A 24,003-nucleotide genomic window follows, 5' to 3' on the forward strand; every position below is an offset into this window, starting at 1 on the left:
AGCCAAAGTATTATCCAAATTAATATTTTCTTGGAGCTTTTTGATTTTACAGTAAAAAGTTTCATGAATTGAATAATTTTATTCATTTAGCTTATGCATGCTGATTGTTCCCATCAATTTGTTGTGGTTTCTACGCTTTGCTGTAAAAAAAAAAAAAAAAAGTTGTTTTAGTTAATTAGTTTTTTTATTTCAATGTTCTGAATATCTTTTGAAATGTATGAATTTTTGTATGTCTTAAGATAGTTGGACGTCTCAATTTCTCTATAGTTGTTTCTCAAGTTGAAAATGGTATTTGGAAATTGGAGTTGTGTTTGGACATGGATACAAATTGAAGTTGTTTTTGAATTTTTGTGAGTGATTTGGAGTGAAAATTGTAAAACAACTTTTTAGAGTTTTTTGAATTTCGATTTTTTTTTGGAATTTCCGGAAAATTGTAACTAACGGGCACTTAATTTTTACAAGTTGGGTCTTCAATCATAGTTATTTCAATCTTATAGCCTGTTTGGCCAAACTTATTTTTCTCCAAAAAATACTTATTTTTCTCAAAAAGTGCTTATTTTAAAAAAAGTGAGGTGTTTCGCTAAGCTTTTGGGAGAAAATAAGTGCTTTCGGAGAGTAGCAGAAGCAATTTTTCAAAAGCTAAAAAAATAGCTTTACCGTAGAGTATTTTTGGGAAAAATACACTTCGAAGCACTTTTTAAAAGCTTGGCCAAACACTAATTGCTGCATAAAATTGCTTTTAAAATTAATTGGCCAAACATAAACTGCTTCTCACAAAAAATACTTTTTTGAAAAGCTCTTTTGAGAAAAATACTTTTTAAAATAAGCTGATTTTAGAAGCTTGACTAAACATGCTATTAATCATAGACATAGTGTTCTATAAGCTAGGGATGACAGTGATTGATTCTTTTTCAAAATTTAGAAAATGATGGCTTTGGAACATGGAAAATATTTCTAGCTGATACCGTGTATATTCTGCCCACTTTTGAACACTTTCTTGGTAGTTTCTAGAGAGAAAAGGAGCAATTGGAAAGTTGGATCTTTTATGCAATGTTGTATTTACATTTTCATACTATCTTTACATGTCTTTTACACCTTGTTGGAACGTTGTTACCCATTGTATCGTATTGTATCGTTACCATAATTACAATGTTTGTTTTGATTGTTATTTAAAATTCATTGTATTGTATTGTTAATTTCCGTCGTTACGTAACAATAAAAAATCTCATTTTATATAATAACCGATTTGGTGTTATCCCATCGTTACCTAATTTCTCTTTCCAATTATGTCCTTAGATCATATTTCATAATTCTATTTTACCCTTTACCCTTATATTATTTAACACCACCCAAATATACTTACCTACATCTTCTTCGTTCTTCTGTCTCCTTCTAGGTTTAGATGTGTGGCTGCTCTCCTTTTCTTTCATCATCTCTCTCCTTCTGCATTTTGGTTAAAAAATCTTTACTGATTTCAATTAATTATTAATTGCAAATTTTGTTCGTATGCTACCAGAAAATGGAAAAATTCTTGAATTGCAATGTTTGATTGAAGTGCACTGTTGTTTCTACATTGGATATATAATAAGGAACTTATAATGAAAAAAAAGTGTACTTATTATTGTTTTTAATATTCATAACATGTTTGTCATTAATTTTGGTAGAATTTGCATGAATTTAACAGCTTATACGAGGCATAATTTGTGACAAATTAGCAGAAAGAAGTTGTCTTAAATTATTTTTATTAGTAATTGTTGATAGCTTTAATATTTACAATGTTTAGAACATTTTAGTAAATTTACCAATTACAGTACAGTATGATACAGTCAAACCAAACAATAATTTTTTTATTAAACATGATCCAAACAGAGTGTTAGTATGCAGAGTCAAGAAGTCAAGTCTTTGTACTTGTGTCAATGTGAAAACTTCATTTTTTTCTTCTTGGCCTTACCTTTCTTTTTCCCAATAATTCCGACCCCTCTTATACGTTTGGTTCCAGAGTCTTTCTTTTTGACAAATATGTCCAATAAATTTGGCTCCCTCTCTTATAATAGAAGTCATGGGACTTTGATCTTATAAGATAAGTCTTGTGAGCTAGCTACAGTTATAATTCACAAAGCTTCAGCAAGCTTTCCTCTTCTTGTAGTAGGATTCAAAGTATGGCTTTTGGCTTCTTCTTTTGTTTGGTTTCTTCTATCTCTTTTTCTGATCTTAGTTCAGACAAAGGGAAAAAATGATTTAACTTGTCCAAAGTCCTTTTCATGTGGGATTCTTAAAAACAAGAGCTTTCCTTTCTCTCTTTCCACACAATCTGAATGTGGAATAATGCCCATTTCTGATTGTGACGCAAAACCATTTCCAAGAATCCAACTGCTTCCTGGAGGAGATTCATACTATGCTTTAGGCAATCCGTATAATTATGTAGTTGTTCTAATTGACCCGAAGCTTCAAACAATATTGAAGGAAAACAACTGCCAGGCTTTTAACAAAAATTTCTCCCTTACTCTAAGCTCTCCTTCTGTTTCTTTCGAACTCATCACATTGAATATTGTCAACTTCTTCAAATGCAACAGTATCAGAAGTGTTGACACCCAATTTTGTCCCTCATAATTTTCAATTTATTTACTCGGGCTTCTAAATTTACTGACGAGCTAAATACTTTATTTTTCACAATATTTTATTGCTACTACTATTAATATTACTACTTTTATTTTCAACATTACGAGCATTACTTTATCACAAATTTTAAATGGTTCGTCATCGTTTCATTTTCGGGTGGACTCGTTAAATTAATTACCAGACAACACTTTGTTAAATTCTTATTTTTTCTACAAATTAATTATTAATTATCTTCACATAATATATATTGTACTAGTTATTAAATTAGAAGCCCAAAAAATAATTAAATAGAGGATCAACATTTTCAGCTAAATTATTAGCCCATATTCTAATTAATTCAACCAGTCCATTATCCACAATACTAGCCCAAGTAATCAGCCCACATTATTCCCCTACCCAAAAATAATTCAGCCCAATTCTAACATCAACTACCAGACCCGGTCCAGCCCAAACGAATTATCGACCCGGCCCAACTCCCCTTTTAACAAAAATGAAACCCTAGGGTTTCATTTTCTTCTTTCTCCGCCTCCTCGGTCCTCTCTCTCTTTTCCCTCTCCCTTTGCCCTAACTTCTCCTCCATCTCACCCGCCTCCCTTTCTCCTTCCTTCATCGTCATCTCCATTCTCCCACGCCCACGTTCTCCCTCTGCACTTCCACATCTCCTTGTCCCCCCACGCCTTCGTCTCTCTCCTCACGTTCTCCCCACACCCACGCCTCTGCCATCTTTCCCTGACACTTTCACCACGCCTGTTCCCCGCTTCCTCTCTTTCATACGCTCCTCTTCACTCTCAACTCTATAAATAATGAAGAATTACTCAATTGAAAGGGGGACTGGACATTGTTTAGAACAAAGAGGACTTGATTTAGCAAGAAACCGACAATAAAAAAGGAACAAAGATCTGGAACCAAAGATTCCCTACAAAACACAATTTTGAATCATCAAAGATAGCATTATTCGAAAAAAAGAACAGCCAATAATCACTTTTCTTGGTTGGAAACTTTTGTTACTTTAATCGGGTTCTTCGAGTTCGAGTTCGTCGCGTTCGAGTGTAGATTCGAAGCTTCGACGTTCCGTTCACTGCACACAAAAAAGGTAAACCTCGATACATTTATCGCTTGTAATCTTCAGTTTCTGCTTTGGTTAAAAATTTAACTTATTCTGCCATCTTTAGTGGTTATATATTTTCTTTGTTGTTGCATTGTTTGTTTGATGTTTGGGAGCTGTTAGGATAGGATATTAATCGTTAATTGAATTTGAAAGGTGTCTGTTGTAGTTCGAATGATTAAGACTGAATTTCCAGGACTTAGGACGTATGTAAAATCGAATATACATAGGATATACAGTGGGTTATCAATATAAGAAGAAGATATACATTCGATATACATCTAATATACACACCATGGTGTGTATATCTTAGGTATATTGTTTATATGATTAAAACAGACCAACACTGAATCATGTCTATAATTGTCCTTCATCTGTAGGTTTAAATTTTCTGTTTTGGTTAATGCTAACATAAAAACAGTAGCAGTGACATTATTACTGATTAGTGGAGTGCGTAATGTGACCAAATCCAGTTCTGGTTTAGTCGATTAGTTCGCTATTTGGATCTGACTATGTGTTTAGTTCATTAGGTGTGGGATTAGTATGTCCATTAGTTAATTTCCAGCCAATATATGTCTGTCTGTTGCTTGAATACTAGGCTTAGTATTTAAATACCTGTTACACGGTCTAAATAGGATTGAGATACAACCTATAATAAAACTTATGCAGGAGTTACAGCCTTGCTTTTTAAGTTATCTGGATTTATCCGCATGTTTGATTAATCTAGTAATGTTAATGAACTAAACACAACATACACAACTATTAAGTGTGGATTTGTATGTGTACAAGCTCAGAAATATGTGAAAAAGTATGTTGTATCTGTTTCTTCATAAGCACTGTCCATTTGGAGATGTCTAGTCTGAGTTGAGTAAATCTGATTTTGCTTCGTTCGTTTATACCCCCATGCCTACTGTTTTGCTGGTTTGGAAATGCCATGTCCATGATTTTATCTTCGTGTGTTCCTAATGCAAATGTTTAAAACATGAAGATGATTCTGTTGTACTTGTTTAACTATGACTGCTGCATACCCATGCTACTCTGTGCTATTGTTTCCTTCTGACTTTTGCATGACACTCCTGCTTCTTTTTGACTTCTTTTCTTGTGTGTTTTCTCCTCTCCTGCTTCTTATCCTAGTTAAAACACTCTGTATGCTTGTTCTGTGTAATCACATGGCCTCCAAGGCATTTCGTCTTGCTTAGTATTGTGACCTGCATTCGATCATGCATGCTATGACTAGAACTTAACCCCTGTATTGCCTGCATGAGTGTGCTGAGCTCCTAACCAAGCTGCAGTGCTACTGTCAACTTTAAATCCATGATAAGCCTGCTGCTGTGCCTCCTCATACTTGAGAGTATTCACCTTTGCATCCTTACTGTGTGAAGTCATATTCTACTTAGCTTGCATCATGTTTTGATCTGGTTGCCAATCTGATTTGCCTTTAGCCATCCCTGAGATGCCATACCATAAAATACTATCTTATTGTGCTCATCTACCTTGTCCAACTTGTTTGATTTTGTGATCATGATTGATATTTACACTCTTCTGAAATAAGTTTTTTTTTATGCCTTTTCTCATCTTAGTATGCACACTTGACATATCTACTTAAAGTTTAGTTATACTTAGCTTAACTGATTAGGATTGACCTACTATTTACTAGATATGGGATCTTATCTCCTTTTGAATGAACTTGTCATTGGGTCTCAAGGTGCATCCTTACCCCTCATGTTTATATTTTGACCACATGTATCTACTGCCTATATTTTCTTCTCACTGATTGCTGCTATTTGCTCCTACTGTAACTCTGACTCTACTTATGGGATGACTGTTGTTTTGGTTTGTTTCACTTATCCTTGGCAACTGCCTGTTTTCTTCCCTTTTACCTATATAAGATTTTTTTTTTTGGTTCAAAAGGTATAGTTTTCAAGTCTACTGGCTGGTTCAAAATACTCTATCCTTTCCCTTTATTTACTTTCCTTGCTTCAGCCTTCGTTTGATTCTGTGATTATATGTTAGTTTGAATAGAACAGTTCGGAATATATAGTTAAACATAATGGCTGCACGAATCCTTTCTTTCTCTTTCATAAATGATGAACCTGCCTGCATACTTTGTTCATAAAGGTCTTTTTTTTAAAAAACAGTTCTGCTGTGTTTATTTAAGGCTGTATACTATGTGTATTTGGGCCTGTTTCGTATATTACTCTCTTATCCTAAAAACTGTTTGGGCATTGTTCCTCTTTCTTGCATATGTCGCCGTCGTATTTCGGGAATTTGACTTAGAAAAAAAAAACATTGGGTTCAGCTGCTGTTTGACAGTAGCAGCCCTCTAGGTTGATCTGAATTGGTTTAAAATTAGAGCTTCAACCTGTGTATAAGCTGTTGTTTTCATAGTACCACTCTTGTTCGGGCTGTGTCGTTTTTAGCTATTTTCTGTTACATCCCGTATTTTTGAACGTCGGATTAATTGTAAGTTGAGGTGGGGCCCACACGTCAAGATTTTTTTGGGACATGTGACAAATTATACGAATCACATATGTGAAGTTAAACACAACTCAAGAAGGACCCTTGGGCCAAATCAAAGTGGAAGTCCTCCAAACGAATATTTTTAAGAAAACGTTTTCGGGTGACCTGACTTTGGGGGGCCAAAACGGTATTATATGTTTGGAATTTGGAAAAATACCAAGAAGTAAAAGTTGTAGATAATTGAATTATCTTTCCATCCATAGGTCGTGGGTTCCCAGGTGACGTCGGTACAAGGAGATATGAACGTTTTAAGGCAGAAAGGTCAGTGGGCTAGGCCCAATCCGAGCCCAACCGGGTTAGGCCCATTACCCATGTCCTTATAAGTGCCAATTTCGGCCTTCTTCATCATTTTAACACCAGGAACAACCAGAAAATTCTGGAAAAAGAGAGAGGAGCTTTGGAGAGAAAAAAAAAAAACAATTTTGACCAAAATCCGAGCCCCGAATCCCGAAGCCCATGAAGGGAAAAGTGTTGTACGCTACGTTGTCTTCAATTTGAGCTAAAAATCAACCAAAGAGGAGAGTGATGACGTGGTGGCTGCCTACTTAAGGTAATATGTAGGTTCTTTTTCATTGCTAACAAGTTTATTTAAAGTTTTAACGGATTAGAACGGGAAAAATAGCGATATAAATTCGTCAGTTGGTATTGTGAATTATGGAATGAGATTTGAAGAGAATTTTGGATGAAAATAAATGTAGTTAACTTGTAGAATGTGGAGGATGTTGCTATTGATGTTGTTAGTATTAATTTCGACTTCATTACGGAAATAAAAATTATGAAATAGCTATATGTGAATTGTTATGTTGGTTGGTGAATTTAGAAGGATGCTAGTCCATATTAGCATGGAAATTGGTTATAGGAAATTATGTGATTTTAATGTAGTTTTTATGAAATTATGGAAGTTGAATGAAAATTGGATGAAATTGGAAAGAAGCCATGTTGGCCGTGTGGTATATGTTGTTGAGATAATGTTGGATTTATTTTGTTTAACATGTTAGTTGTGTTATTGTGATCTTCACAATGCAAAGGAAGATTATATGAGTGAAGTTGACATGAAAATGGAATGTAGAGAATTATGACACATTAATGTGATTTTATGATATTAAAATAATGAAGTTGTTAAAGTGTAGATTGTTGTTGGAGATGAATTAGTAAGTAGAAAATGTGTTGGAATGGTTTTGTTGCATATATAAGAATTTTGGATTGAATATGGAAGTTGATGGAATTGTTGAATATTGAATATATAGCTTGGAATACTTTTGGTTTATGTTTGAATGGTCTTATATTAGTATGTGAATATGAAAATATTGATATCGGGTTGTAAGTGCAAAGTTGGATTTGGAATTGTCGCATTATTTGGAAAATAAGACTATTTACGCTAGAATGCGTTCCTAGTCGATTATTGATGTTGTATATATTGTTGTTGGTATGGTTGTTGTTGTTTTAGCCGAGTTTTAACCTCGGGGATGATATATATATAGGGGAGATGCTGCTCAAATTTTTATAGACAAGAATTGGTTAAGGTTGAAATTTTAAGTCTTATGAATAGTAAATTGGTAAATGTGACCATTTGTAGGTTTTGGACGAAACGGGATTTGAGTTTTGGCAAGCGTAAAGGGCAAGAAAGGTATGTAAAGCTATCCCGATTCTTCTCTTGGCATGTCCTAGATGTACTAGGCTTGGATTTACGCCTCGGGGAATATTCTGTCCATCGGAATCCACGTTTGAAATCGTCGCTTTTTCATTCAATAGAATTGAATTCCTTAAGTATGCTTTGATGAAAAATTATGAATTTTTTTTCCAAATTGCTTACGAAGTTATGGAATGTCCTAGAACCTTTGTAGGTGACCCCATAAGCTTAAAAATATGTAATTTGAGCCCACCGCTTCATTGGTTCCGAGGTGGGCCCACTATTTCCAATTTTACCCTTTATGTGTCTATGACTTGTCTTCGAGCGTTTTCGTTAGAGATACTCTAACTACTCCTTTATCTACTAAATAAAAATTATTTTAAATATTTCATTAAGTCTTATAAATTGTTTTGAATCTTGAAAACGATCTCGGATAGATTATGCCTCCGTAACCCGTTATGACATCTAAATTTACTTACTATGTTTCCGTCCGATTTCATTGATTTGATTTGACATTCGATATGCCTCATTGAGTCTCTGGAAATATATATATGGTATTTTTAGTGCATTTAGTTTCTCACTACTCCGTTCGTGGATGCCTCAATGTTTCCCCCACTGAGCCCGGGCCAGGATATGTTGTCAAGCGTGATCCTTTGCATTGTTCGCCGTGCCTCGATGTGAGGGGGCAGGTATATGCGTACATGGGTTTGTGGAGTATGCTGTGCCATGTACGCTTGTTCTGATATGATTTGCTATGGCCATCTGATATGACATATTATGTTACGGGGTTATGCCCCTGTTCTGATTCTTCTGTGTTGTGGCACCAGCGTCGGGAGGGTGGCCACGTTCTGTCTGCCGAGTCCCTTGGCAGGGGCCGGATTTGATGTGACGTATGTTTCTGTACACACTCTGCATGTTTTGAAAATATATATCTGATACTTTGGGTTTTCTATTTACTTTCTGTACGTTCTGTACCAGTTATGATTTTGTTTCTGTAATTCAGGCTTTGCATATTCAGTACATATTTCGTACTGACCCCCTTTCTTCGGGGGCTGCGTTTTCATGCCGCGCAGGTACCGACGACAGGTTTGCTGATCCGTCCGCTTAGGATCTTATTCTCCTATTTTGGAGCGCTCTCTTATCCAGAGCCCATCTTTTGGTATAGTCTGTCACTACTGTATATATATATTCTCGTTCATGGGTACAGCGGGGCCCTGTCCCGTCATATGATTATGTCGGTCTGTTTAGAGGTCTGTGGACATGTTTGTGGGTTAGGGTCTTTCTGTATGGATGTATGTACATGTCGTTTGGGCGATCCCATACGCCGAGGCGGCCGGTCCGCGTATGTTTATATATTGCTTGGTTAGCCCTGTGTGGCTTTTGTTGGTATTTTCTGCGTGCAGGGTATATTGGATAGTCCGTAAAACAAAGGAAACTCTGTCGAAATTTTTCTGGAAATTACCTAAATTTGAAATAAAGCCTTGTCGGCTTCCGCCATATACTAGAATGAGTTGATAGAATTTGAGATAATATTTGATAGATGGGTTCGGGTGCCCAGATCGGGCACTAGTCACGGCCGACGGGGTTGGGTCGTGACATTTTCCTAGTTAAGTTTTCTGCCTATTTAATTCTGTATGAGTATGAGTTAATGGGCTCGATTTCATATTTGTTAGTGTCGTTCTGATCTTTGTAGGAATTCAACATGATTAAGTTTACAGGTTTAGATGTCTAGCTTCACTTAAAATTTGAGTGAAAAGCATGAGTTTATTTTCCTTTGCTGTTTATTTTTTTCAGTATGCTCAACTCGGCAGAAAATGTTTGTTTGGTTAAATACCAGCTTTGTAATTGTTAATGAAATCTTCATGCATTCCTCGATAAGTTTATGTTATGAGATTGAGCTTATGTTTAAGTTTAGATTAGTATGAGATTGGGTATTGCCTAATGTTTCAGCCCGTTTTACTTCTTCCTTAGAGCATTTTAGTTCCAAAATATGAAATTATATATTACAATGAGTGACCTTCTTTGTTCTCCAAGCATGTTAGAGTTGTACAAATGTTAATTGCTATATAGATCTTGGGTTATATTTTATATGTTTTAACCTCACCCGTTGATTATATACTAATCCTTTTCTTTCGTTTTTATGCATGACTATCGCATGTGAGTCCGAGGGACTCATTTTTTCCACGTTTGGCGTTGGGCTAAAAGCCCAACGTGACCTCCTTCCTGTCCAGCCCCTGCCCGCAGCCGAAAAAAAAAATAGAAAACAAAATATCTGGGCCAAAGCCCAATAGACAGGAACAGTATTCAGCAACAACATATGAAAACGATTCTGGGCCGAAGCCCAATAGCAAACAGAGTGCAGCAGTTTCCAGAAAATGGGTTGAACCCATTTAATCATCTTTACTCCTTTATTTGCACCTTTGACTTGTATTATTTGACTAACATTTTTTTTCTTATTTTGTTTTTCCTTAGCTAGAATGAACCTTAGTGACATTAAGGGATTTAGTTTAGTAATGAGTAGTTAATTCCATAAATTACATTCTCTTCTATTTATGTTCTAAACTATTTATAGTATCAATAATATTTATTTATTAGAATAATTGATTTTAAAAAAAAAAAAAAGCATGACTACATATTTTGGCTAAAGGAATCATAATTCATGCTTACTATCTTACAAGTTTAAAACGTCACAAAGTTTACACTAACGTTAGCTTATTCTAAGAAGTGAAAGGCAAACAAGTTTCAATGGATAATTTTTCCATTTTAGTTCCTTTCCAACACTTGAAATACATGTTTGTCTAAAACAAACTTTAAAACTTTTATTAAATAACTCTTTTAAATTTTAGTCATTTTCTCCAAATACATATAAACATTACATGTCCCGCTTTTTTTTTAGTTTATTTTAACTAAACTCTTTTATGCAACTATTATTTTCCACAAGTTTTACTTTAAATAACTTTAGCAATACTTGCAAGATATTTTCTTATATTTAAATATTTACATCTACATTTTTAGCCTATTTAAATTTTAGTCCGGTCGGTTAACCATTATTAATGGAATTTAGAGGATGCCTAATACCTTCCCTCTAGATTAGTTGAACCCTTACTCAGATCCTTTCGGTTTCGTAGACTTTACAATAATATCAACTTTAGATGACTATTTTAATAAACTTTAGGTGTCCTAATTCACCGTAAATAATTAGGTGGCGACTCCTTAAAATAAAACAAAAAATAGGAATCACCAATATGTTGTACTCTACTTTAACCCGGTTAAAATGGGGTATAACAAGAAGTACCCAGAAGAAGATCAACCATTTTGCTGGTTATAAAATGTACAATGACTGTAAAGGCTTTAGCATATACTACAAGCTTTCCGGAGATAATGATAAAGACAATCGAGGAGGCACTCTTCCTGCCAACTGTTCACTTATCAGATTGCCAGTTAACTGGGCATCACATGATCGCGGTTTGTTCGACTTTTTAAGTCCCATTTTTGCCGTAGAATGGAAACTCTCTGATGGTTGTAACAAATGTCACTATGGCGGAGGTCAATGCTAGACTGATAAAACCAACAAATTTTACTGTCTCAAAGGTAGATATTTCCAAATAATCAACATGTATGTAGTCTAGTGCATATTTCTTAGGGTCCTTTCTTGTTTTCATATCACATATCAATAATATTTCTTAAGTAATATTTTTCCTCTTTCGTTCTTTCATATGCAAAAACGACTAGAAGAAAGTTCAGACTGACCCTGGGAGCAGGTAGTTAAATATCCATTGACTACAGTATTTTTTCCTATTACAGAATTTCCATGCATATCATCTGAATTTCTTATTCATTGTGGTAAAATCACAAAACATTTCCATAACGATAAAGGATGATACGTGTACTTTAGCTTACACAAATGTATAGATAGTGGAGTTGAGCGGACACTTTCTTTCTCCTTGCAATGTTTGTCATTTGTCTGAAAACCTCTGATTACAGATTTCTTTTCCAGTTTTTGGTGGATCAGGATTGGCGATGATTTGTTTAGTTGTTTACTTTATCTGGTGTTACAAGAAGAGTAAATTTAGTCCATCCCGCTTCCTCTCAACAAAGAAACTCTCGGATATTTTTAAAAATTATGTTGAGGGAGGCAGTATATACTTCGGTGTCCCAGTCTTCTCTTATTCAGAACTTGAAGAAGCCACAAATGATTTCAATTCCTCTAGAGTCCTTGGAAATGGAGGTTTCGGAACTGTTTACTATGGTGAGCGACTTCCTGATCCAACTGAGCTATGCTTCAACTATTTCTTCATGTGCCTTATTCTTGTTCATGAATGACTAGGGAAACTTAAGGATGGACGAGAGGTTGTTGTAAAGCATCTCTACGAGCACAACTGCAAACGAATGCAGCAGTTTGTTAATGAAATTGAGATCCTTACAAGGCTAAGGCACATCAATCTTGTCACCCTCTATGGCTGCACTTCACGGAGAAGCCGTGAACTACTCCTTGTCTATGAATACGTTCCTAATGGAACTCTTGCTGATCACCTCCATGGTGACGAAGCGAAGGACAGATCACTCGCATGGCCAATCCGCATGAACATTGCCATAGAAACTGCTGGTGCATTGGCTTACCTGCATGCTTCTGACGTAATACACTGCGATGTCAAGACAAATAACATACTCCTTGATCACAACTTTAGTGTCAAAGTTGCAGATTTTGGGATTTCAAGGCTCTTCCCAAATGATGTCTCTCATATTTCAACTGCACCCCGCGGGACCCCTGGCTATATCGATCCAAAGTATCACGAATGTTACCAACTGACTAGTAAAAGTGATGTATATAGCTTCGGGGTGGTCCTTGTTGAACTCATTTCATCAATGCCAGCTGTGGATATGAATAGGCATAGCCAAGAGATCAATTTGGCTAACTTTGCGATAAACAAGATCGTAAAATGTGCATTTCATGAGTTGATCGATCCATCTTTGGGGTTCGATTCAGATACCAAGATTTGGGAAATGAATACTTCAGCGGCAGAGCTGGCTTTTCTGTGCTTGCAGACAGATAGGGACACGAGGCCTACTATGGTTGAAGTTGTGGATACTCTAAAGGAGATTCAGACTAGTGAATTTGACAATGAGAAGAGAGCTGAGTCTAATCTCAATGGCAATGAAGCTAAAATAGTAGAAGCTCCTCCTTTCCCTGAATCAGAAGATATTTTATTGTTGAAGCAAGTTAAATCACTACCTTCTCCAAATTCTGTGACTGATAAATGGATTACTTGCTCTGATATAACTAGTACAAAGTAGTTAAAAGTATACACCCTTTCTTTGTTAATTTTATGTAAATTTTGAGAGACTGCAAATTTACAACTGTGAGAAGTTTCCTTGAGCTATGTATCTATGACTGGAAGTGATTCAATTTGATATCCATTTCAGCACCAATAAGAAAACAATGGTTTAGAAATGTCTAAATTTCTTACTTTTTACAGGTATCTAATCCCTTCGGTCCACTTTACTTGTCGTCTTTATTAAAAATAGATGGTCTGGTTGTCATTTTAGAAAATTAAGATATAATTAAATTAAGATTAAGGATAATTTAGTCAATTAACTGTTTTAGTTAATGTTTTTTTAAAGGCGTGCGAAAAAAAAACAAGGTAAGTAAAATGGACCGAAGGGAGGATATGATAACTCGTGAAATCTAGTATCTTTGCAAGTGCAGTTGTCAATTTGGGTGTTAAACTACAACTATTTCAATCTTAATCATAGATTCATATTATATTGCATTTTGGCGCTGAGTGTTCTATAAGCTAGGGATGAGAGTTAGCTACTACTTCCTCTGTCCCAATTTATGTGGCACTTTTCGCTTTTTGAGATTTAAACTGTATGAACTTTAACCATCATTTTAAGATGTATTTTTTCATCAAATTGATATGATAAAGGTTGCAATTCATCTCAGTAGAAATAGCCAGTGCATTGGCTTATCTCCATGCTTCTGATGTAATTCATCGCGATGTCAAAACTAATAACATCCTTCTTGACAACAACTGTCATGTCAAAGTTGCAGATTTTGGGCTCTCGAGGCTTTTCCCTAATGATGTTTCTCACATATCAGCCGCTCCTCAAGGGACGCCTGGATATATTGATCCTGAGTATCACGAATGTTATCAGCTGACTGACAAAAGTGATGTTTATAGTTTTGGCGTTGTCCTAATCGAGCTCGTATCATCAATGCAAGCAGTGGATATAAGTAGGCATAAGCACGAGATCATTTTGGATAACTTTGCGATAAACATGATACAAAGATGTGCATTTGATGAACTGATCGATCCATCGCTCGGGTTTAAGTCAAATACGCTTGTTAAGAGAATGACTATCTCTGCCGTGAAGCTAGCTTTTCGGTGCTTGCAACTCGAGAAGGATATTCGGCCAACAATGGATTAAGTATTGGATATTTTAAGAAAGATTCAAAGTGGAGAGTTTCATCAAATTGAGAAGACCTTATATGATACTTTCAGTTATAACTTAATCAAGTCTAAGAGTGTTAATATCCCTCATTTTCCCCCTGAATCAGATGAAGTGGCATTGCTCAAGAAAGTTACGTTCCTAAGTACTTCAGATACTAATAGTGAGATATGGATTAGTGGCTCTACCACAACAAGCACTAGTGAGTGAATATCTATGTTGCTCGGACCCTGCACCGGTGTTGGATTCTTAAAAATGCATGGATTTTGGAGGATCCGACGCACACCGCACGATATTTTTGAAGAGTCCGAGCACCATAGGTGAATATCTTAGGAATGTATAGAATAATGTAGATTCAGACCTCAAAATCTACCAACTCTTGGCTAAAGCATTGGATGAGCTCAAGATACAGGGAATGTACATATCATAAATTATGTTCTTGATGTTATGCTTCTTTTTGCTTTTCAACTGTCAATGTTCCTGAAATTTAACTACTTTTGATTTTCTTTGTTCCCAAGCTATGTTTCTTGGACCAATGTTGTGGCACATGTCGGTTCCTTAAAAAATGCATAGCTTTTGAAGGATCCGACACGCACTCGACGATATTTTACACCCCGAGTATGCTCAAGATTGAATATTTGGAGTGTGGAATATAATATAAGGCTCTAATATTATATAAATCATAAGCAAAGAGGAGCCTCATTCTAATACCATATTGAATAAAATGAATGTTGGAGCTAACTCAATCCCAAAACTAACTCAGGAGACGAGAACTACCTAAAATCATATAAAAAGACAACAGTACATTCAATCAATATGGGACAGATAACATAATTCATTTGTGTGTTTTCCAGATTCTTTCTCATTGAAGCATCATTAGTTTGTGGACAGAAGAACTGATGAGACAAGCTCGCGTATAGCATTCAAGTCACTAGGAACTTGAAAGTGATGGAATATTTTGATGTATGTTATGCTTCTAGAAAAGTCCATAAAAATATCTCCGTTCAAATTTATGTGACGTAGTTTTACTTGCCACGTAATATAAAAGATAAGATTGCTTTTAAAACTCATGATTTTAAATATGCCATAACATATCTCTGGACTATGGCTATAGCACTAGCATGAACCAAGTGGAAGCACAAGTGAAAGTTTTTTTTTTTTTTTTGGTCACTAAAGATTACCATTCTATTACAGGAATTTGGCATGCTATATCAACTCCTACATGGAATTGGCAAAAAATAACAATCTTTTTAAATGTTGGCATTAAGTAGCCAAAACCAACGTTTTGGGCTTTTTATTTTGTATTACATGACCCATAAACTTCTCCTATTTTTTAGCCTCTTCATAATATTTTGTTTCAATCTCTTAGCAATTTTCCACGTTTTAGGTGTATGCATGACCCATTAATCCCTTAAAAAAGTTTCAAGTCTTCCAAACTCCCTCTCTGTCTTCCTAAAATTTCTCTCTCTAATAAATTATGAAAAATTAACTCCCAAAATCTCTTGATTTATAATATAACGAAGCATTGTATTTGAACAATTTGACAAAATATATCTGATATTATTTTTTTGCAATAATCAGCATACAATAAACTGTATACATATTATATATATGTATACATGTAACATGTATACAACACATGTGCATATGTATAATATGTATACATCACCTGTATACATATTATTAGTAGTGGAAAGTCATTTTCAACCTTTATATATTGTAATAAAGGATACGGATTTGACACAGTACAAACATTTTAAAACCAAATTAGCCAAATTAAGAGAAGAAAATTGTTCATAATGATTTCCATTATAATTGAATCTCTCTCACGTGAAATACAATTTTTTTTAGAATATTTTAAACTATTACTTACCCCAAATAAAAAAGGACATCATGAATAATTGAATCCCTAATTTTAGGGATTTCCTGTAACCGAAGAAGAAAGAAAGATTAAATCCCTAATTTTAAGGATACAATAACTTGATAAAAGAAAGATATTCTCCCTATTTTTGCTCAGGCAAAATATACGGACGAAATTTTGACTACATAGTGCCAATTTTTCTAGGCTTAAAATTTGCTATCACTTTTGGGTTAAAAGAATGCCAATTCCATGTAAGACTTGTATTTATGTGTCAATTTCCCATCTATTACTTCAAAAGAAACAATTAAAAAGTAGCATTGGGCCTTCCGGACCTACATCACACTGCCTATTTATACGTAGTGGCAGTGAAGGCCTATTCGGTGGATTGGGAGGACACAGAATCCGGCTACCATTAACATGTGGTGCCATGTCACAAAAAGTGGAAGTAGAACGAAGATATAGCTGGACTACGGGAAAAAGAAAAAAAGAAGAAGAAGAATAAGATAAAACTAGACAGTCGACAGGTTTTGTTCACATGAGTAAGACAGTGAGAATTACTATATCCTGTCCTTTCTTAAGACCAAGTCAATTATAAGATGAGTGGCAAATTTGTCCAATATCTACTCTAGAAGGCCCCCTTTTTCATGTTTGTTACTTCAAGACTTTGCTAATATGTTCCAAGTCAAGATGACAGTGTCGGAAAATTTTGGAAGATCAATCATTTTCTTTGAATACAAGTGTAGAAAAATACTTTTTTTTTCTTTCTTATTTTAACTTGGACTTAAACAAAATAATTATAGTACGTAGTTATTTATAGTTCTTTCCTACCTTCTGTAGTACTCCCTCCCACCTCAAAATATTTGTTGTCTTTATTAAAAATATCTGTCCCAAAATATTTGTCGTTTTATTTTACCCAAAATAAATTAAGTAGTTTTTCTCATTTTACCCTTGTATTAAGTACATCAACGGGCTGATTTTGTGAGTTCACATACCAACATTAAGAGGTTTCATCATTAATGGAGTAAATATTTATTGAGGAGAGAGAACATATTGAAATATAGGGGTGTCTTTTCAAAAAACCGACTTAACCAACCGAACCGTACTATACCGAACCGATTTTTAAGTTTCTTTTAATAAAACCGATGGTTTTTGTATAAATTTATAACCATACCGAATAATTAAGTTGGTTTTTAATTTTATAAAAATAAACCGAAAAAATACCAAACCGAACCAAATAAGTTTATATATGCAAAATATATTTTACATACAAAATTTAAATATAATAAAATATTAAAATGTTCGCCTTGGGTTTGGGATGATGAAAAAGACTACAAGACGACAATGTAATTAATACCTAAAGTTCCAATTTTGAAACTTATTATATTACTCCTATTGAAAATAAGTTCTAGCATCTCGAGTAATAACTAGTAAGCTACAAGATATTACAACGATCTTGGATGGAAATCTACAAAGTATTAGATATCTTTCCTCCCGTATGATTTTAAATTCTCTCGTTGGATACTCAATCTTAGTAGTCTTAGTTCTTGAGTCTCAACTAGATTGATTTTTTCCCCCTCAATCTAATTTTTTTTTTGTTTTTGCTTAACATTATTTTACGCAACCATAAAATAGTAGGATCAATCTCTATTCTTGTCATCTTTCATGTTTTCTTGATTCATCACCTTTTAACCAGTAAAAATATCAAGAGAGTGTTTGTCAAAGTCCTATAGAAGTATGTATGATCTTGTGTCTTTTAACCTTTACTAGTGACTATAACATGATGTTCTTTTAAAAAAAAATCGAAAATTAATCGAACCGTACCGATACCGAAGAGAAACCGACATGATGGGACAATTTCGAAAAGTCTAATTTTGGTTCTACAAAATGAAATAATCGAAAAATTGGTACGGTATAAATTTTATAAAATAACTGCCCGGACCGTACCATTGACGCCCCTAATGAAATATATTAAGAGGGTAAAAAAGTCAAAATTAGCAACCTTATAAATGCTTTCTTAATGGGCGTGTAAATAAAAAATGCAACAAATATTTTGAGACGGAGGAAGTATATATCTCATAATTTAAATCCAGACATTTTCCCTTCTTAAATATATGTACACTATCTTAATTTCGCACCGATCTTTTTGTTTTAAACCTTAATTAATCGAATGGTCGATGTGTTTTTTGATGAAATTAAAATTCACAAAACAAGCTTAGATTCTGAAATTAATTTGATACTCGTAATTCTTAAAAGCCCTGAGTTATTTTTTCAGCAAATCAGTTGCTCCTCCAATTAAAAGCCCTATTTTTTTTGGGGTCGAAATCGGTAAAAACAGAAAAGGAGTAGGGTAGCTTGAAAAAAAAAAAAACTGATTTGCAATCCATATCAGCACCAATTGAAGAAAACATTAGATTAGAAGTGTTTAAAACACTTAGTGGGCGTTTGGACATAAGAATTTTGAAATTTGGAAAAAGTAACAGTACATTATTTGTTTTCAAGTTGAAAATGTTATTTGCAAATCGATTTGTATTTGGAGATGAATACAAAATTAGAGTTGTTTTTGAATTTTTCTGAGTGACTTGGCGTGAAAATTGTGAAAACAACTTCTTTGGAGTTTTTCGAAATTCTGAAAAATTGTAATAACAATTCTATGTCCAAACAGTTTTCCGGAATATTAGCGAAAACCATGGATGGACAAACGGGCACTTAATTCTTACAAGTTGAGGTGTCAATTTGGGTATTAAACCATAGTTATTTCAATCTTAGTAATAAAATTATAGTGTAATTGTATTGCACTCAGGTGCTGAGTGTTCTATAAGCTAGGGATGACAGTTAATGATATGATTCTTTTTCAAAATTTTGAAAAATAATGGCTTTGGAACATAGTAAATATTTCTAGATGAATCCGTGTATACTCCGCAAATCTTTAGAAACTTTCTTGGTAGTTTCTAGTGAGAAAATGAGCAAATGGAAAGTTGGATTTTTTATGTAATTGGATTTTTTATGTAATGTTGTATTTACATTATAATAGTATATTTACGTGTCTTTAGGGTGTGAGTTGTAACTAGAACCATATCCTTTTTCATTTTTAGCTTTTGGATCTATCTGCATACCATTTAATGTTTAGTAAAAAATGAGTGTAGCTTCTATTTCTACGGTGCAAGTAATCCAATTTTGGGAAGGGGAACCTTGGCGTAACCGGTAAAGTTGTTATCATGTGACTAGCAGGTTACGGGTTTGAGCCGTGGAAACAACTCTTGCAGAAATGTAGGGTAAGACTAACCCTTAATGGTCCTGCATTTTCTCGGACCCCGCGCATAGCGGGAGCTTACTGCACCGGGCTGCCCCTTTAAATCATCCATTTTTAGACACTTTTATCCTGAAACTGATGAGTAGTTGCTGTTAGTATACTGAGTCAAAAATTCAAGTCTTTCTACTGGTGTCAATGTGAAAACTTGATTTTTTTTCTTTGCTTCGCCTTTCTTTTTCCCAATAAGTCGACCCCTCTTATACGTTTGATTCCACCTAATCTTTCTTTTTGACAAATTTTACCGATAATCTAAAGACTATTAATGAGCTAGCTAGAGTTGCTCTATAATTAAAAAACCTTCTGCTAGTTTTCCTTTTCTTGCAAGTGGGATTCAATATGGATTTTGCTTCTTTAATTTGCTTCCTTCTATCTCTTCTTCTGATCTTAGTTCAGGCAAAGGGCAGAAATGATTCAACTTGTCCAAAGTCCTTTTCATGTGGGAATCTTACTGACTTGAGCTTTCCTTTCTCTCTTTCTACGCAACCTGAATGTGGAGTAATGCCCATTTCTGGTTGTGATGCTAAACCATATCCAAGAATCCAATTGCTTCCTGGAGGAGATTGGTACTATGCTTTAGGCAATCTGTATAGTTATACGGTTGCACTGGGGGACCCGAAGCTTCAAACCATGTTGAGTCAACACAAGTGCCAGGTTTTTGACAAAAATATCTCCCTTCCAGACTCTCCTTCTATTTCTTTCGCAATCATCCCACTGAATTTTCTCGACTTCTTCAAATGCAACAGCACTAGTAGTAGCGCCCAAAACATTACCCAGAAGAACGATCATTTTGCTGGTTATGAAATGTACAATGACTGTAAAGGCTTTAGCATATACTACAAGCGTCACAGAGATGATGATAAAGACAATCAAGCAGGCAATTTTCCTGCCAGCTGTTCACTTATCAAATTGCCAATTGACTGGAGGTCATATGATGGTGGTCTGTTCGACTTTTTAAGTCCCCTTTTTTTAGTAGAATGGAAATTGTCCGAGGACTGTTACCAATGTCACTATAGCGGAGGTCAATGCAAGACTGATAAAACCAAAAAAATTCGGTGTACATATCCAAATAATCCACATGCTCAAGGTCTAGTGCATATTTCTTAGGATCCTTTCTTGTTTTCATATCACATATCTATAATATTTCATAATATTTTTCCTCTTTTTCTTTTAGATGCAAAAACGACTAGAAGAAAGTTCGGATTAACTCTGGGAGTAGGTAGTTAAATATCCATTAACTGCAGTGTTCTTTCCTATTACAGAATTTCTATGCGTATCATCTGAATTTCTTCTTCATTGTCGTAAAATCACAAAACATTTCCATAATGATAAAGGATGATACGAGATACAAGTACTTTAGCTTACACAAATGCATAGATAGTGGAGTTGAGAGGACACTTTCTTTCTCCTTGCGATGTTTTTCATTTCTCTGAAAACCTCTGATTACTGATTTCTTTTCCAGTTTTTGGTGGAGTAGGATTGGTGATGATTTGTTTGGTTGTCTACTTTATCTGGCATTACAAGAAGAGGATCCTCTCGAAAAAGGAACTCTCGGACATTTTTAAACATGATATTGAGGGAGGCAGTATATACTTTGGTGTCCCAGTCTTCTCTTATTCAGAACTTGAAGAGGCCACACATGATTTCAATTCTTCTAGAATAATTGGAGATGGAGGTTTCGGAACTGTTTACTATGGTGAGAAACTTCTTAATCCAACTGAGCTATGCATCAACTTTTTCTACTTGTGGCTAATTCTTGTCCATCGATGAACAGGGAAATTTAAGGATGGACGAGAGGTTGCTGTAAAGCATCTCTACGAGCACAACTGCAAACGAATGCAGCAGTTTGTTAATGAAATTGAGATCCTTACAAGGCTAAGGCACATCAATCTTGTCACCCTCTATGGCTGCACTTCACGGAGAAGCCGTGAACTACTCCTTGTCTATGAATACATTCCTAATGGAACTCTTGCTGATCACCTCCATGGTGACGAAGCGAAGGACAGATCACTCGCATGGCCAATCCGCATGAACATTGCCATAGAAACTGCTGGTGCATTGGCTTACCTGCATGCTTCTGACGTAATACACTGCGATGTCAAGACAAATAACATACTCCTTGATCACAACTTTAGTGTCAAAGTTGCAGATTTTGGGATTTCAAGGATCTTCCCAAATGATGTGTCTCATATTTCAACTGCACCCCGGGGGACCCCTGGCTATATCGATCCAACGTATCACGAATGTTACCAGCTGACTAGTAAAAGTGATGTCTATAGCTTCGGGGTGGTCCTTGTTGAACTCATTTCATCAATGCCAGCTGTGGATATGAATAGGCATAGCCAAGAGATCAATTTGGCTAACTTTGCAATAAACAAGATCGTAAAATGTGCATTTCACGAGTTGATCGATCCATCTTTGGGGTTTGATTCAGATACCAAGATTTGGGAAATGACTACTTCAATGGCAGAGCTGGCTTTTCTGTGCTTGCAGACAGATAGAGACATGAGGCCTACTATGGTTGAAGTTTTGGATATTCTAAAGGAGATTCAGACTAGTGACTTTGACAATGAGAAGAGAGCTGAGTCTAATCTCAATGGCAATGAAGCTAAAATAGTAGCAGCTCCTCCTTTCCCTGAATCAGAAGATATTTTATTGTCGAAGCAAGTTAAATCACTACCTTCACCAAATTCGGTGACTGATAAATGGATTACTTGCTCTGGTATAATTACTACAAAGTAGTTCTATACCTCCTTCCTTTTATTATTGATGTAGATTCTGAGAAACTAAGAATGTACTGCTGTGAGCAGTTTCTCGAGCTACATATCTATGAGTGAAAGTGATTCAATTTTAATTTCATTATACAAGAGCTGTTATATACACTGGCAGGTTGGAAAATGTATAGGTTAATGTCTTACGGGGAAAAAACTTGTATCTTTTACAATATGAGTACTATTTGACAGTTGGAGGAGTGTCTCAGCTTGTATTTCCTGGACAGAGTGGGGGAAGATAAACCAAAGATGCTTTGAAGACAATGCAGCTCCGCCCAGAAAATGATGATGAAGTGCCTAGTTTTGTTTTGTTTATGGTGGAAACAAGAATATATGGAAGATCTTAAGTATTTTGAAGATGTTATATGATTCTTATGAATGTAAGGAATATGAGATCTTTCTGTAGTCCTCTTTGTAAGTACGTTTTGACTGCTTTAACTCTGATGCAGTTTTTGATATATACAACAGTTGTTACTTTCTCAGAGAAAAATAAAAAATGAGGTACTATTTTAGAACTTGTGAAACTGAGGGGCCTTCATTAGAAATCTATGCAAGTACAAGTATCAATTAGTGTATTTAGTCCTAATGTTATGCACTATTGTTTTTTCTTATCTCCAAATTCTCATCAAAGATATGCACTATTGTTGCAAGCTTAGTCATAGACTCATTGGGTCTTGGATTCTGGGACCAGTGTTCCATAAGCTAGGGATGGCAATTAATAATTTATTCTTTTTCAAGTTTTTGAAGAAGATGACTTTGAACATGGCAAATATTTCTAGCTTACACCGTATATACTCTGCCGAAATTGAAAAGCTTTCTTGGTAGTTTCTAGTGAGGAAATGAGCAGAGGGAAGGCTGGATTTTTTAACCATAAGGAGATATGAAGCAAACTGCTAAATGCACTGTTCTTTTTACATTTGCAAACTATGTTCTTTTTACGTTTTCAGACTATCTTTAGTTGCGTTTTGGGTGTGCTAGAAACTTTTCCTTTTCCTATTCTTTTTTGTTCATGTTTTTAAACTTTGGATGTATAGCTTCTATTTCTACAGGTTAAGTCAACCATTTTTGGAGACTTTGGTCCTGAAACTGCTGAGAAGTTGCTGTGATATTGCAGAGTCAAGAAGTCAAAGTCTTTCCACTGGTGCGAATGTCTACAAAGGCTAATGTGAAAAGCTTACTTTTTCTTTCTAAGCCTTGCCCTTCTTTCCCTATAAGTCCGTTTACGTTTGGTTCTACTTAGAGCCCGTGTGGATTAGCTAAAAAAAAGTGGCTGCTTAAATTACTTTTAAGTGCTGAAAGTTATTTTATAAATAAGCAGTTACGTGTTTGGATAAAAGTGCTAAAAGAGTTTTTAGAAGTAAGGGTAGTATTGAAATTAACAGAAATAAGGCATAACAAGGTAAAGTTGTTGGTCAAATCAAAATGGCTTTTAAGCCAAAAAAAAAGTTGGGGTTGAGCAACTTCTTGATTTTGGCTTATTTTAAGTACTTTTTAACTTAATTTAAGCTATTTTCTATTTTTGCCAAATACTCAAATAAGTTAAAAATGACTTATAAGCTAGTTTGACCAACTTATAAGACAATTCAAACCGGCTCTTAGTGTTTTCTTTTGACAAGTTCCACCAATCAGCTAAAGACTATTAATAGAGAAAGTGTTTAGAAGTTATGGCACTTGATCTTATAAGATAATAGTTTCTGCACACGTGCAACGCACGTGTATCCCATGCTAATAGTACAAACA

The 24,003-nt window shown here is 35.0% G+C and overlaps 1 protein-coding gene, 1 long non-coding RNA gene and 1 pseudogene across 4 annotated transcripts; all 3 read left to right on the top strand.

Moving 5' to 3' along the window:
• The first annotated feature begins 1,856 nt into the window (after window positions 1-1,856).
• On the top strand, window positions 1,857-13,319 carry LOC132639859 (LEAF RUST 10 DISEASE-RESISTANCE LOCUS RECEPTOR-LIKE PROTEIN KINASE-like 1.1; annotated as a pseudogene).
• Window positions 3,727-10,408, top strand: LOC132641697 (uncharacterized). The gene is made up of 3 exons (XR_009582929.1): window positions 3,727-6,794; window positions 7,821-7,871; window positions 8,948-10,408. It is a non-coding gene; the product is annotated as an uncharacterized LOC132641697 (long non-coding RNA).
• Window positions 13,320-19,439: 6,120 nt separating the features above from the next.
• On the top strand, window positions 19,440-22,787 carry LOC132641698 (LEAF RUST 10 DISEASE-RESISTANCE LOCUS RECEPTOR-LIKE PROTEIN KINASE-like 1.1). 3 transcript variants are annotated; one of them, XM_060358778.1, is made up of 4 exons: window positions 19,440-20,579; window positions 20,667-20,711; window positions 20,955-21,188; window positions 21,267-22,787. In XM_060358778.1, the coding sequence occupies exons 1-4, from the start codon at window positions 19,832-19,834 to the stop codon at window positions 22,232-22,234; spliced, it is 1,995 nt and encodes a 664-aa protein (XP_060214761.1). In that variant the 5' UTR covers window positions 19,440-19,831; the 3' UTR covers window positions 22,235-22,787. The 3 variants fall into 3 exon arrangements, with proteins under 3 accessions (XP_060214761.1, XP_060214762.1, XP_060214763.1); XM_060358779.1 differs by lacking the exon at window positions 20,667-20,711; XM_060358780.1 differs by lacking the exon at window positions 20,667-20,711 and having other exon boundaries at window positions 20,970-21,188.
• Window positions 22,788-24,003: the final 1,216 nt, after the last annotated feature.

This window comes from Lycium barbarum, chromosome 5 (assembly GCF_019175385.1).
Source record: "Lycium barbarum isolate Lr01 chromosome 5, ASM1917538v2, whole genome shotgun sequence".
In the NCBI taxonomy this organism is placed as follows: Eukaryota; Viridiplantae; Streptophyta; class Magnoliopsida; order Solanales; family Solanaceae; genus Lycium; species Lycium barbarum.

What these genes read in the sequence shown, in the direction of transcription:
- LOC132641698 (XM_060358778.1), top strand. Translation starts at nt 19,832, where the DNA reads ATGGATTTTGCTTCTTTAATTTGCTTCCTTCTATCTCTTCTTCTGATC. An exon ending in CGGATTAACTCTGGGAGTAG is followed by an intron (nt 20,712 to 20,954) that starts GTAGTTAAATAT and finishes TTTCTTTTCCAG; the next exon opens with TTTTTGGTGGAGTAGGATTG. An exon ending in TTTCGGAACTGTTTACTATG is followed by an intron (nt 21,189 to 21,266) that starts GTGAGAAACTTC and finishes ATCGATGAACAG; the next exon opens with GGAAATTTAAGGATGGACGA.